The 12032-nt window shown below is 47.5% G+C and overlaps 2 protein-coding genes across 2 annotated transcripts; both read right to left on the bottom strand.

Annotated features, from left to right (window-relative positions):
• Positions 1-340: 340 nt before the first annotated feature.
• On the bottom strand, positions 341-3041 carry HD556DRAFT_1025391 (Alpha/Beta hydrolase protein). Its single transcript, XM_041295916.1, has 16 exons — positions 2559-3041; positions 2401-2504; positions 2286-2344; positions 2167-2221; positions 1885-2115; positions 1816-1837; positions 1696-1767; positions 1557-1638; positions 1291-1501; positions 1206-1237; positions 937-1155; positions 865-879; positions 801-808; positions 617-746; positions 537-558; positions 341-478 (listed from the first exon to the last, which is right to left on the bottom strand). Exons 1-16 carry the CDS (start codon positions 2740-2742, stop codon positions 428-430), a joined length of 1497 nt encoding a protein of 498 aa, XP_041164295.1. The 5' UTR covers positions 2743-3041; the 3' UTR covers positions 341-427.
• Positions 3042-3340: 299 nt separating this feature from the next.
• HD556DRAFT_1524872 (Alpha/Beta hydrolase protein) lies at positions 3341-5902 on the bottom strand (the record flags this gene model as incomplete). The annotated part of the gene is made up of 15 exons (XM_041309240.1): positions 5470-5902; positions 5318-5421; positions 5203-5261; positions 5084-5138; positions 4802-5032; positions 4613-4754; positions 4473-4554; positions 4207-4417; positions 4122-4153; positions 3853-4071; positions 3771-3791; positions 3707-3714; positions 3523-3652; positions 3450-3471; positions 3341-3391 (listed from the first exon to the last, which is right to left on the bottom strand). The coding sequence occupies exons 1-15, from the start codon at positions 5651-5653 to the stop codon at positions 3341-3343; spliced, it is 1551 nt and encodes a 516-aa protein (XP_041164296.1). The 5' UTR covers positions 5654-5902.
• Positions 5903-12032: the final 6130 nt, after the last annotated feature.

Here is a 12032-nt window from a genome sequence, read left to right on the forward strand (position 1 = left end):
TTTCGCTTAATAGATAATGAATGTCGGCTATGAAGATAGTCTTATGAGAGTCGTTTGACATGGGCTATGGAATCGAGTGTCATCTGCGCTTACACTCTACCAGATCCTGCGTTTCCTCCACGACTATGGAAGCCCTTGAGGTCATGGTCTTGTGTTTACGGATCCCAGTGCGCTCCGTTGAGCGCAATTGTATCCTTGTAGCAGGCAATATTCAAACAGGGAAATACAAAAGCTGTGCTATTGAGATGTATTAGACACCAAGGTGGTACAAGAACGAGCGTGAGTGCTTGAGCTTTGGTGACTGTTAGGGGCAAACACGACTCAGACACGTAGTCCCACGCATTGACTGTGATTCAGGTTACCGGTGGCATGGCACTCGTCCAATTCAACTTTGTCTGCGATACTATGTGAAATGGGAAGTATTCATCTAAGGAGTGTCTCTAAACCCCATCAGGTACTGCATAATCTGGAAGGAGGCCTGTAATTATCCGTCTCTGCGTTAGACGGTGTCTGCATGATAGCACTGTCAGACTTACTACTGGCGCAAACCCTGGAAGCCTGGTGCGGAAAACATCAGCGCTCAGCAACGAGACCCTGCGAATTGTAGTGAACTTACATGTGTCCACTCAAGACTACTTCGTAATAAGTGAGTCCCCGCTCTGAGTGCATCGAACCGTAGGCACCCACACCATCAACAATGAAGCTGTCATCGGCGATAGGCGTCTGGAATCCTTGCAAACCATTCCCTAGGAATATAATGAGTGAATCTTGGCGTACATGAAACATCACTAGTCACACACAGGTCATGCTACAAATGATCCTCATCGATCAAGGTGATACAATCACGATCAAGAACGAACTTACTTTTGAATGGCAATTCTGTCTCTAAGTCATCAAACCATTGCGTCAGGATTAGGGTCAAAATTGAAGTCATACCCATCAGCAATGTACATAAAGTCCGCGAGTCCGTGCACGATGACGGTTCGCTGGCTCTTCTCGATAACATTGGGCAATACAGTGAGTGCAGAGGGTAAGCTGCTGTCTTCCTTGAGGAAGACATGGGCCAAAGCGCATTCAATCCACTCGGTATCCACGGGCGCGTGGATAACTTCCTTTACGTCTGTTAGGTTGAAGTAGATCGGAGACTGCGTGTCTCTAGATCTGCGTCAGCTGGGCTGCATTGAGTCAATTATTGAATGGCTTACAGAAACCCTAGGACATCCCATGGAGTCGGATACTTAGGAGGAAAAGAAGTTAATACGTTATCCATCAATATCCTCTTCGACTCACAGTGTCCCAGATGCGATAGACATTAAAAGAGGGGTTGATAATTTGCGCATTATTGTAAATGTCGCTCCAGATATCGCAGCCTTGAGCAAAATAGGTAGAGTCTCCTGGCAGCGGAAGAAGACCTTTTGGAGGGTATGTCACGTACTTATCCATGTAGCCAGTGTAATTGCACGTCGCGGCCATCTCTTCGAGGTATTCCATGTACGTTTGACTAGATATCAATCAGTGAGTGACCTGCAAACTAGGTCCGAGTGAAATGGACAAACTTAAAAGAGAAGAGACTAGCGTGCTTTTTCACGAAGTCCAATGCAGGGATTTCCTGTTGCACCACATACCACGAGATGAAGGCTGAGCTTCACGTATAAGCCCTTGAGAAGAGACAGAGCAATTCAAAATGTTATTTACGATCATTGATCCATATCCCTTGCAACGAGAGGTCTAGCCGACTCGGGTTCTCGTAGATATAGTTTGCGATATCTTCATTTGTCTTAGAGTTACGTTCAAAGAAGATGACTGCTGACTCACAAGGCACGTATCTTCCAGCATACTGAATACGGTCAATACAATGTTTTACCGCGCTCTCTGAGAACTTACACTTTCACCCGATAAATACAGCTTTTTACCTTTGAGTTCCGAAAAGACCTCAAGGATCTGCTGCATAAAGCCGACGAGTTGAATAGCGACATCGTCCTCGTTCTGTGCGTCCGGGATGCCTTGGGAAAATCCCGTACCGACAGGTTGCTCCACCCAAAGCACGGAGGACAGGTTGGTCCAGCTGTGTTGGTTCACCGTTGGTTTTGTCTGACCCCAGGACCAACTGAAAGGCTTCAAACATCTCGGTTATAGATGAGTCTTGTCGTCAACAAAGAGGCTCACCCCATTTTCTTGCAGCAAACCTGCGAGGGAGGAGCATCCAGGTCCACCATTCGTCCTTCAAGTAGAACATGCCATGTCAGCAGCGAAGAGCTTAGAGCACACCGCTTTTGATGACGCACCAAAAAATCAAATCATCAAGACTCCCTTGGGGGCCGGGAGGGAAAAACCAAAAAAAGAGCTGATGTCCTTGATGTCAACACTTGAAAGACGTGCATAGACTACTCAGGTACACACCTGATGCGTCTCATTAGGACTGTTGCTGATGGGCAGAAGACCCGCCCAGCTAGGACCAACGTCGAAGTCAACAAGAGGAAGCGATTTGCCATCGACGTAAAATTCTGGACGAAGATGCATCAGACGTATAAGATATTTACTTGTAGCATTTCAGTCACCTGAGGCCTTGGGGTTGGTGAATGTGATATTCTGAACACCACCGCTTTTTACGTTCTGAGAGCCACTAGTCTGCCAACGTTTTGCTGCCTCGAGTCGGCGTTCGTTCACCTCTTGCATGGTCATCATACGACCGCTGGCGGCGGTCACGGCGAGCAGAGCCGCAAACACGGCAAGACGACGCATCACGGTCGAATAAGCCAAGAGTTTGTGAGGGGGAAATGGCGAGTCGTATCTAAAATGCGTGTTTCTCGGACGAACATTCAGATAAATTCAAATGTATGTGATGCGGGTCGCCACAGCAGGGAATGGGTGCACCCAAGCGGCAGAATATCCGAGCCGAGTTCTACCAACCGGTTTGGCTGAATTAGTTGTGGCAGTCGGCAGAACCTCTGTTCGAGAGCAAAACCTCGCAGAACCCCAGGCTCAGAGCAACAAGACATTACTGTTGCTATAGCTGGACAAATTCCGGCGTAAAAATCAGGCCCATGCGTTGCAGAGCAAATAGAAGGAGGATTAATATTGTCGTCGAGTCCTTTACTATTGGTTACCACTTGCTCGTGCACACCACATTTCGTGCAGTCACAGAAAAGTCACGGAAAGTCACGGTTTAGTCACACTGACTTTTCACAGTCACCGACCCGAGTGCGTGCGTCGCCATAGTACTAGTAGCAAATGAAAGAAGAGAGGAGACCAAACTATCAGCGCGCAACAACACAGCATGACGTGATGGACGCAATTGCACCCAATCCCGGCGCTATAGATATGGGGAGCAAGTATTTATCTAAGGAGTGTCTCTAAACCCCATCAGGTACTGCATAATCTGGAAGGAGGCCTGTAATTATCCGTCTCTGCGTTAGACGGTGTCTGCATGATGGCACTGTTAGACTTACTACTGGCGCAAACTGTGGAAGCCTAGTGCAGAAAACATTAGCAACGAGACCCTACGAATTGTAGTGACCTTACATATGTCCACTCAAGACTACTTCATAATAGGTGAGTCCCCGTTCTGAGTGCATCGACCCGTAGGCACCCACCCCATCGACAATGAAGCTGTCATCGGCGATAGGCGTCTGGAATCCTTGCATACCATTCCCTTGGAATATGATGAGTGAATCTTGGCGTACATCAAACATCACTAGTCACACACAGGTCATGCTACAAATGATCCCCATCGTTTAAGGTGATACAGACACGATCAAGAACGCACTTACTTTTGAATAGCAATTCTGTCTCTAAGTCATCAAACCATTGCGTCAGAGTATACGAAGATTAGGGTCGAAATTGAAGTCATACCCATCAGCAATGAACATGAACTCCGCGAGTCCGTGAACGATGACGGTCCGCTGGCTTTTCTCAATAACGTTGGGCAATACAGTGAGTGCAGAGGGTAAGCTGCTGTCATCGTTGGGGAAGACATAGGTCGAGGTGCATACAATCCACTCGGTATCCACGGGCGCGTGGATAGCTTCTTTTACGTCTGTTAGGTTGAAGTAGATCGGAGACTGCGTATCTCTGAATCTGCGTCAGCTGGGCTGCATTGAGTCAATTATTGAATGGCTTACAAAAAACCTAGGACATCCCATGGACTCGGATACTTGGAAGGAAAAAAAGTTAATATGTTATCCATCAATATCCTCTTCGACTCACAGTGTCCCAGATGCGATAGATATCAAAAGAGGGGTTGATAATCAGCGAATTATTGTAAATATCGCCCCAGATATCGCAGCCTTGAGCAAAATCGGTAGAGTCTCCTGGCAGCGGAAGAAGACCTTTTGGAGGGTATGTCACGTACTTATCCATGTAGCCAGTGTAATTGCACGTCGCGGCCATCTCGTCGAGGTAGTCCATGTACGTGTGACTAGATATCAATCGGTGAGTAACCTGTAAACTAGGTCCGATTGAAATGGACAAACTTAAAAGAGAAGAGACTAGCGTGTTTTTTCACGAAGTCCAATGCAGGGATTTCCTGTTGCACCACAAACCATGAGATTAAGGCTGAGCTTCACGTATAAGCCCTTGAGAAGAGATAGAGTAAGTCAAAAATGTCATTTACGATCATTGATCCATATCCCTTGCAACAAGAGGTCTAGCCGACTCGGGTCCTCGTAGATATAGTTTGCGATATCTTCATTTGTCTTAGAGTTAAGTTCAAAGAATACGACTGCTGACTCACAAGGCACGTACATTCCAGCATACTGAATAAAGTCAGTACGATGTTTTACTGGAGTCTCTGATAACTTACACTTTCACCCGATAGATACAGCTTTTTACCTTTGAGTTCCGAAAAGACCTCAAGGAACTGCTGCATGAAGCCGACGACTTGAGCAGCAATATCTTCCTCGTTCTGAGCGTCCGGGATGCCTTGAGAAAATCCCGTACCGACAGGTTGCTCCACCCAAAGCACGGAGGACAGGTTGGTCCAGCTGTGTTGGTTCACCGTTGGTGCTGCCTGACCCCAGGACCAACTGAAAGGCTTCAAACATCTCGGTTATAGATGAGTCTTGTCGTCAACAAAGAGGCTTACCCCATTCTCTTCCAGTAAACCTGCGAGGGAGGAGCATCCAGGTCCACCATTCGTCCTTGAAGTGGAACATGTCAGGTCAGCAACGAAAAGCTTAGAGCACACCGCTTTTGATGACGCACCAAAAAATCAAATCATCAAGACTCCCTTGGGGGCCGGGAGGGAAAAACCAAAAAAAGAGCTGATGTCCTTGATGTCAACACTTGAAGGACGTGGATAAAATGCTCGTGTACACACCTTACGCGTCTCATTAGGACTGTTGCTGATGGGCAGAAGACCTGCCCAGCTAGGACCAACGTCGAAGTCAACAAGAGGAAGAGATTTGCCATCGACGTAAAATTCTGGACGAATTAGACGTATGAGATATTTACTTGTAGCATTTCAGTCACCTGAGGCCTTGGGGTTCGTGAATGTGATATTCTGAACACCACCGCTCTTTACGTTCTGAGAGCCACTAGTCTGCCAACGTTTTACTGCCTCGAGTCGGCGTTCGTTCACCTCTTGCATGGTCATAAACCGACCGCTGGCGGTGGCCACTGCGAGCAGAGTCGCAAACACGGCAAGAAGACGCATCACAGTCGAATAAGCTAAGAGTTTGTGAGGGTGAAATGGCGAGTCGTATCTAAAGTACGTGTTTCCGGAACGAACATTCAGATAAATCAAGTGTATACGAGGCGGGTCGCCATAGCAGGCAATGGGTGCGCTCAAGTGGCAGAATTACTGAGCCGAATTCTACCAACCGGTTTGGCTGAATTGGTGCTGGCAGTCGGCAGAACTTCTGTTCGAGAGCAGAACCTAGCAGAACCCCAGGCTCAGTAGAGCAACAAAACATTACTGTTGCTATAGCTGGACAAATTCCGGCGTAACAATCAGGCCCATGCGTCGACTGTGGGCCCGTATGCAGAGCAAATATTGAAATAGAAGGAGGATTGTCGTCCTGATGCTAGCGGAAACAGGTGAAAACAACGATCAACAAACGACAATTGAATCATACCCTGCGGAAAACAAATAACTTGAACGTATCTGCTATTCCAGTATTGGTCCATCTGTGAAAACAATCGTCCACGTCATGTGTCGGATCAACCCATCGAGATTCCATGCAGTGACAGCGCACACCAAAAAACCCATGAATGACGCCCCATTGCGTCTCGAGTTTGATACCACTGCAGTCTCGAGATGAGTGTCGGTAAATGGAAGTTCTCACCTTTCTCCATAGCCAGGTCCCAACAATCCTTATCTCCTCTTATCCAGCATGCTTCATTTCTTGGGAGTTAGATCGGGGTGAGCCTGCTCGTACACACGACTTCGGCCATAGCCCCGAGGAAGCTGACTGATTCTTGACGATGCCAGGCCTGGACTCAGTGACACTGAGGGGCGAACGAGATGGGACGTTAGCAACACCCAGTTCTGATTCTGAAGATGACGCGGTGTCAATGGCAGGCCGGAGGATAAAAATGGAACGTAACCTCCAAGGAGGACCTTGCTAGGCCTTGGCAGGCCACAACATATACAGTTGGAGTGAGATCGTCTTCTGGTGAAGTAAATTTCTAGGTATGTGATACGGTCGTCTACTACCACACCACTACCCTTTCCGCGAGTGTAGCTATTTGCGATGTTCGGTCGACATCATTGGCAGTGATAGATCTCCTCCGGTATCAATGTCACTTTTTAGAGCGCAGCCCGATAAAGGGGCGCTGAGCCAGACCGATGAAAAACGATCACAAAAATACATCGTATTACAACTCAGCCCAACGGCGAACTAGTATTGGGCAAATCCTGCTACAGTGCCGTAGCTAATGCAACGTAAGTACACATGTTGGCACATGGTTACTTATAAGGCAACTTATAGATCGATGGGTTTAAGGTTGTCCGTATCAAGGAGACAATGCACGGTCAACTTCGTTATCTTGCAGGGAGCCTTTACTTCGCATTTCAATTGCGTTGTCGCTGTCGTGTTTTCCACTATTATTTGGATCGACGCTTGTTATGTAAGTACCAGTCGATGGAATGTAGCGAGAGCCCATTTACGCTTTCCTTTTTTTCAGGGCACATCCTACTAGAAGTGCCGCACTTGACACAATCTCATTTCATAGGAACAGACTGGTTGTTCCTGTGACAAATATATCGAGGCTTTATATATGTAAGTTGTGCTTCGTGCTGTTTGAGGGTTCTGATGTGTATCCTGCACCAAATGAAAGCGAAAAAGGTACACGATATTATTGGTACAAGCGTGTGATTACGCATTCATGACATTCAGTAAGTTCAGTCTAGTCTAAAATTCAGGGTAACGGATGCCCTCTAACTGCCAAGGTAGCGTGCTTGACGAACCCAGCAACCCGCCTCAAGCTGACTTACACTGCTCGCAGTAGTAATAGTACTGTCGCCAACCAACTCAGATCGACCGCGCTGTTGAATTGAATCGCAACACTTACCAAGTCGGGAACGGTGTAGCAGCAAGCTGCTAGGTAGCCACTTGCACAACTTTCTGCGTAGCTTTGACACTCCTCATCGTTTACGTTGCCCGGTTGAGATAGATCCTTTACAATGCAGGTAAGCCAAAGTGTATCCCGCTATTTATTAATTTCTCTCACCTCCTGGCAGCAGCGAGCCGTGCCTGAACCACAGTCAGTCGAATTATTCGACGCCTTAACACTGGCTTGCAAAACGAGGAGCAAGATGACAGAAAACAAAAAGACACGGACGACCATATTGATTAGCCCCTTGGAAGTTCGAACGAGTGCCATTTGAACAAAACGGCCAGCGTCTTATAGCGTGAACGCGTTCATTTTACTGCGGAAGAACTTTTGACGTAGATAGCCTCGGTGAAGTGTGATTTTGAAATAAAAGCCCATGCTTCATCTCACGCTGCGTTTTCCCGGGAAATGACCACCACAGCCCAGTGGCCAGGCTGTTCGATTGGTGTTCAAAGGGGGGATGCTCTAGAAGAACCACAGTCCCAACTTCTGCAACGAAGCCTAGTCAAGGACTTTTTCATATCTATATAATCCTATCTATACATTAATATCGTCCGCGGCGGAGCTTTGTTGTCTACCTTTTAGAATCGTGTACAGGCTAGACTGTCCACCACTTTACATCCAATAACCTTCTCCTATTTCTATTTATGCGTCACTTTCTGACGTATAGAGGTTATGTTCTAGCTCCACGATGATGTAATTCGTACTTCGAACACTTGGTTATTCAATCAGCCGGATGCCCCCACTGCTCGAATCGAATGAGACCTAAGCCTTTTTGTAAAGGATGTATCATAAAGTACAGCAAAGTACTTGTGTCCGACTCTTAGTGACTTCCGATAGTGTGTTATCCCCTAAGCATGTAGACTCTTGCTAGAGTCACACCGGACATGCCATCGCAAGGTTTTCAGCGAGTGTCAATTTACTTTGACAACTTCCCGGGCAACGTTGCTAATGTTAATACTCGCCCGTAGCAGTAAAACTACATTAATCCTCCAAAGTCAGCCACTCCAATCATCGCCTTGGCGATTGTATTTTTCCGGATCTCAGATTATTATGGAGACTACAAAGTCATTCGAGCTATTTCTGCGAGATGTGATGGACGTATGCGTAGTCACCGCACAAGGTGCCATACCTTGGCCGATGCCGAACCAAGCTTACTCTCACTTCTCTTGACCAGTACTAAAGTTTGATGAAAAATTACGGCTGAAATGTTCAACGTATATCCGTGCAGCGGATATTGCTGGCAGAGACATCGAAGTGATAGGAAAACCACTCATGAGTCGATATCTCTCTGTGCTACCACCGTGCCACGTATTGTCCGGGAGCGGACTTAAGGGAAGCCACGCTACAAGTAATGTTACCACATAGAGCCATTGCGACAGTCTGATTAACGGGCATGGGGTGGCTTCAAGTTGGCAAGAAACGCGCATATATGCGGACCGATGATGACATCGACCTCCGCATTCAGGACACGATCCACAGCATCTGCAACTGGTAGTCTGGATGGTATACGCCTTCAGATTGAAGGCGGAAACTCCCACCACAGACGGAAGGGAAATAGGAAGATTGTGGGGGGATGAACGAGGAAGACAGGCCATGCATTGAACGATCCAGGATTTCTGGCCAGAATTCGTAGTCACGTCCACTGGGCGAACTTTAAATTCAAATGAAAGATACTCCATCGATATACTGCTGCCGCTACTACTACATACCTGCAACACCGGACTCGAGTTCTAGGTTCCGGCGATGATCACGGATCTGGGACTCCGGTTTCAATATAAATAGTGAAAACAAGCGAAAACGACGATCAACAAACGACAATTGTACCGGACTGATTTGCGAATACTCCAGTCCTGCTGTGAAAACCAGAGGAATACACTATCACGTGTCAGATCGAGACTCCATATGATGCCATTCAATCATCAGCACCATTCAACCACATCTATGGCGTCTCGAGCTGATACTACCACTCTCGAGGACAACCATAAACACGAGGAAATAGAACCACTCACTTTCCCCCATAACTTGGGTCGCGAGCTAGTAGAAGATGAAAGTGGAACGTACCCTCTCATATCGCCCTCGAACTTTCGAGCCGCGAGAATTGACGTGGACTGGGGTGCATGGTGCAGACCAGTACAACTGACCGGGGAGGTGTTGAGGAGGCACAGGGCGGAGAGAAGTCAGACATCCAAGAGCCCCGACGAATGTGGCCAGCAGACGCGCTTGAAGAGGATCGGATGGACCTAGGTCCTATCCCTGCACCGTCCATGTCGCGAGCGACGTCCATGAAGGGCAGCAGCTGTAGTATGTCGTCTCTTCACGTCATTGAATCGTAAATCTTGATGCACGGTCGTGGCTTGCCTCCAACTCCTGAACGGTAGGTGTCGGTTAGTATGCAGATAAGAGTGTAGCAAGAAACAGACATACATTTGGGTTGGGTTGTGGTCGAAGCTTGCGGTTGGACCTGAGTGCGATTAGGTGAACGTTAGTGACCTGGCACATATGCATAATACACTATAAGGAAGAAACGTACCATACAGCGTCTGGCGGGTAAAATTTCAGGTGTGCTAGTGGTGGAAAGGATGGTAGTATGCCAAGTCGGAGTCGGAGTCGCACTTGCTTGAAAGCTTGAACGTCCAAGACTATAATATAAGGAGTCCGAACAGATGAAGAAGTTGTGAAGATGAAAGAGCGGATGAAGGAGCGGATGAAGGAGTGAAGCGGGAATGAGGGAGTATATATACGCCCAGCACGGCGGCTGACACAGGGATGAATTTCCCAAATATGGAAAGTGGTAGGGGGTGTAAGGCGTCATCAAAGTTATGCTGGATACTCAGGCTCATGAGAGATCTATATGACACAATTCAGTATCGCACAAAGTTGGGAAGCACATACAGCCGCAGCTGATTAAGATTTCTACTGATTTATTCTCTGAGAGTTATATGGCATAGCAGTCGGCATTTTGGGGTGACTTATCAAAGTTCAGAATGACATGTCGATGGACGCGGAGTCATTTGGCTATATGTACTCAGCGGATAAGCTTGAAATTGCTCAACGTGTTCAAAGACGCTGGATGCGTCGGTCACATGATATAAACCTTCTGATCCTAACAGCGCCAAACAAGCAGGCATCAAGTCGTTTTATAAGTCGGACCGTGCTCGTTTTACATATCTGACACTTGCATAGATCTTCGCGTTTTCATAAACATACGCGCGGCGTTGAGATTCCCCTTATATCGTTTCCCCATCATCCGTTCCTTCAGCCACAGCTTCAGTCACCCACCTCCCTTAATCTCACCAGGTTTGGTCTCGTTCTTCGTGTCCTGCGCTTAGAGGGTCTGTCCCTGCGTTGAAGTGGCAAGATATTAATGGGATAGTAATAAGAAGTGAGAGAGAAATAACAAATAAACAAATAGTCCCATTGATGTAAGAAACACCATCCTGCAAAGTGTTTTTGGGTACTACTGCCCATTTTGAGATCGTGCCGTCGTAATGATTTCCACTGAGGATCTGTTCACCGTCCAGGGAGAAAGCGACACATGCTGCTGATTCTTGGAAAATGGCAACGGATTGTCGAGAGCTGCCAGAGCTGAAGGGCGGAATTTGCGCCGGAAGCAACGAGTGTGCCAGCATGATCAACGGCGAGGGCGGCATTGATGCCTATGTCGTATGTAAAGCCCGTCCAGCCTGGATAGCCAACTCCCTTCCAGGTCAATGCATCCCACTCACGTACGGTGGCATCAAGGCCTCCTGAAAGAAGGCGCGTGCCACTGTGCCATCGGGCGTCCACGTGAGTAAGTAGTTCCATCTCCTGTGAGCCTTGAAGGATGTGACGCGTTCCTTCGTACTTAAATTATATATAAATTGTGATCTTGTCCGATGTCGCAATGGCAAGAAGTTCACCAGACGGTGAATAGCCAATGCAGTGGATATAACTACCATCGACCTCGATTGCATTTCCTTGCTGCTCCCAGGTTTTTGTACTCCAGAACTTCGTCGTAAAGTCCCATGAACCACTTGCCAGTATTGATACATCGGGAGAAAAGTCCAAAGAGGCGAGTGGACGGGTGGGCTTTCATGGGTTGGATAAGGGATTCACCAGTTTCTCCGTTCCAAGCGATGAGCACTCCTTCGTCATCACCGCTTGCGATTGATTGTCCATCTCGTGATAACGCTGTTGTCAACACCGCCTCGCGATGTCCTTCCATCTTCTTCAACATAATGCCTGTGTTCAAGTCCCACAGCCGAAGGGTCTTGTCGTACGAGCCCATAACCATTCGTCGTCCATCGGGGAAAACTCTGGAAAACTGCGACTGCCGGCACTTGTTTTTCATGACCTTTAAATTCTAGCAAGCGTGTGGTACTTGAAATGAGCTCCGACATTTGACTGGAGGTGGACTGGAAGGGTCGTGGGTGCCTTTCTCTGAGGTGCGTGTATTATTGGTTTTTGTGCTGTGCCACCGCATTTGAGTACCGAAC

The sequence above is a fragment of the Suillus plorans genome, assembly GCF_016647745.1.
Source record: "Suillus plorans strain S12 chromosome Unknown HD556scaffold_9, whole genome shotgun sequence".
Classification (NCBI taxonomy): Eukaryota; Fungi; Basidiomycota; class Agaricomycetes; order Boletales; family Suillaceae; genus Suillus; species Suillus plorans.

Excerpts from the sequence above, each read along its gene's own strand:
- HD556DRAFT_1025391 (XM_041295916.1), bottom strand. The coding sequence starts at position 2,742 with ATGCGTCGTCTTGCCGTGTTTGCGGCTCTGCTCGCCGTGACCGCCGCC. Across the intron at positions 1,838-1,884 it reads TGTATTTATCGGGTGAAAGT|TATGCTGGAAGATACGTGCC; the intron begins GTAAGTTCTCAG and ends GACCGTATTCAG. Across the intron at positions 559-616 it reads GTAGTCTTGAGTGGACACAT|GCTTCCAGGGTTTGCGCCAG; the intron begins GTAAGTTCACTA and ends TTTCCGCACCAG.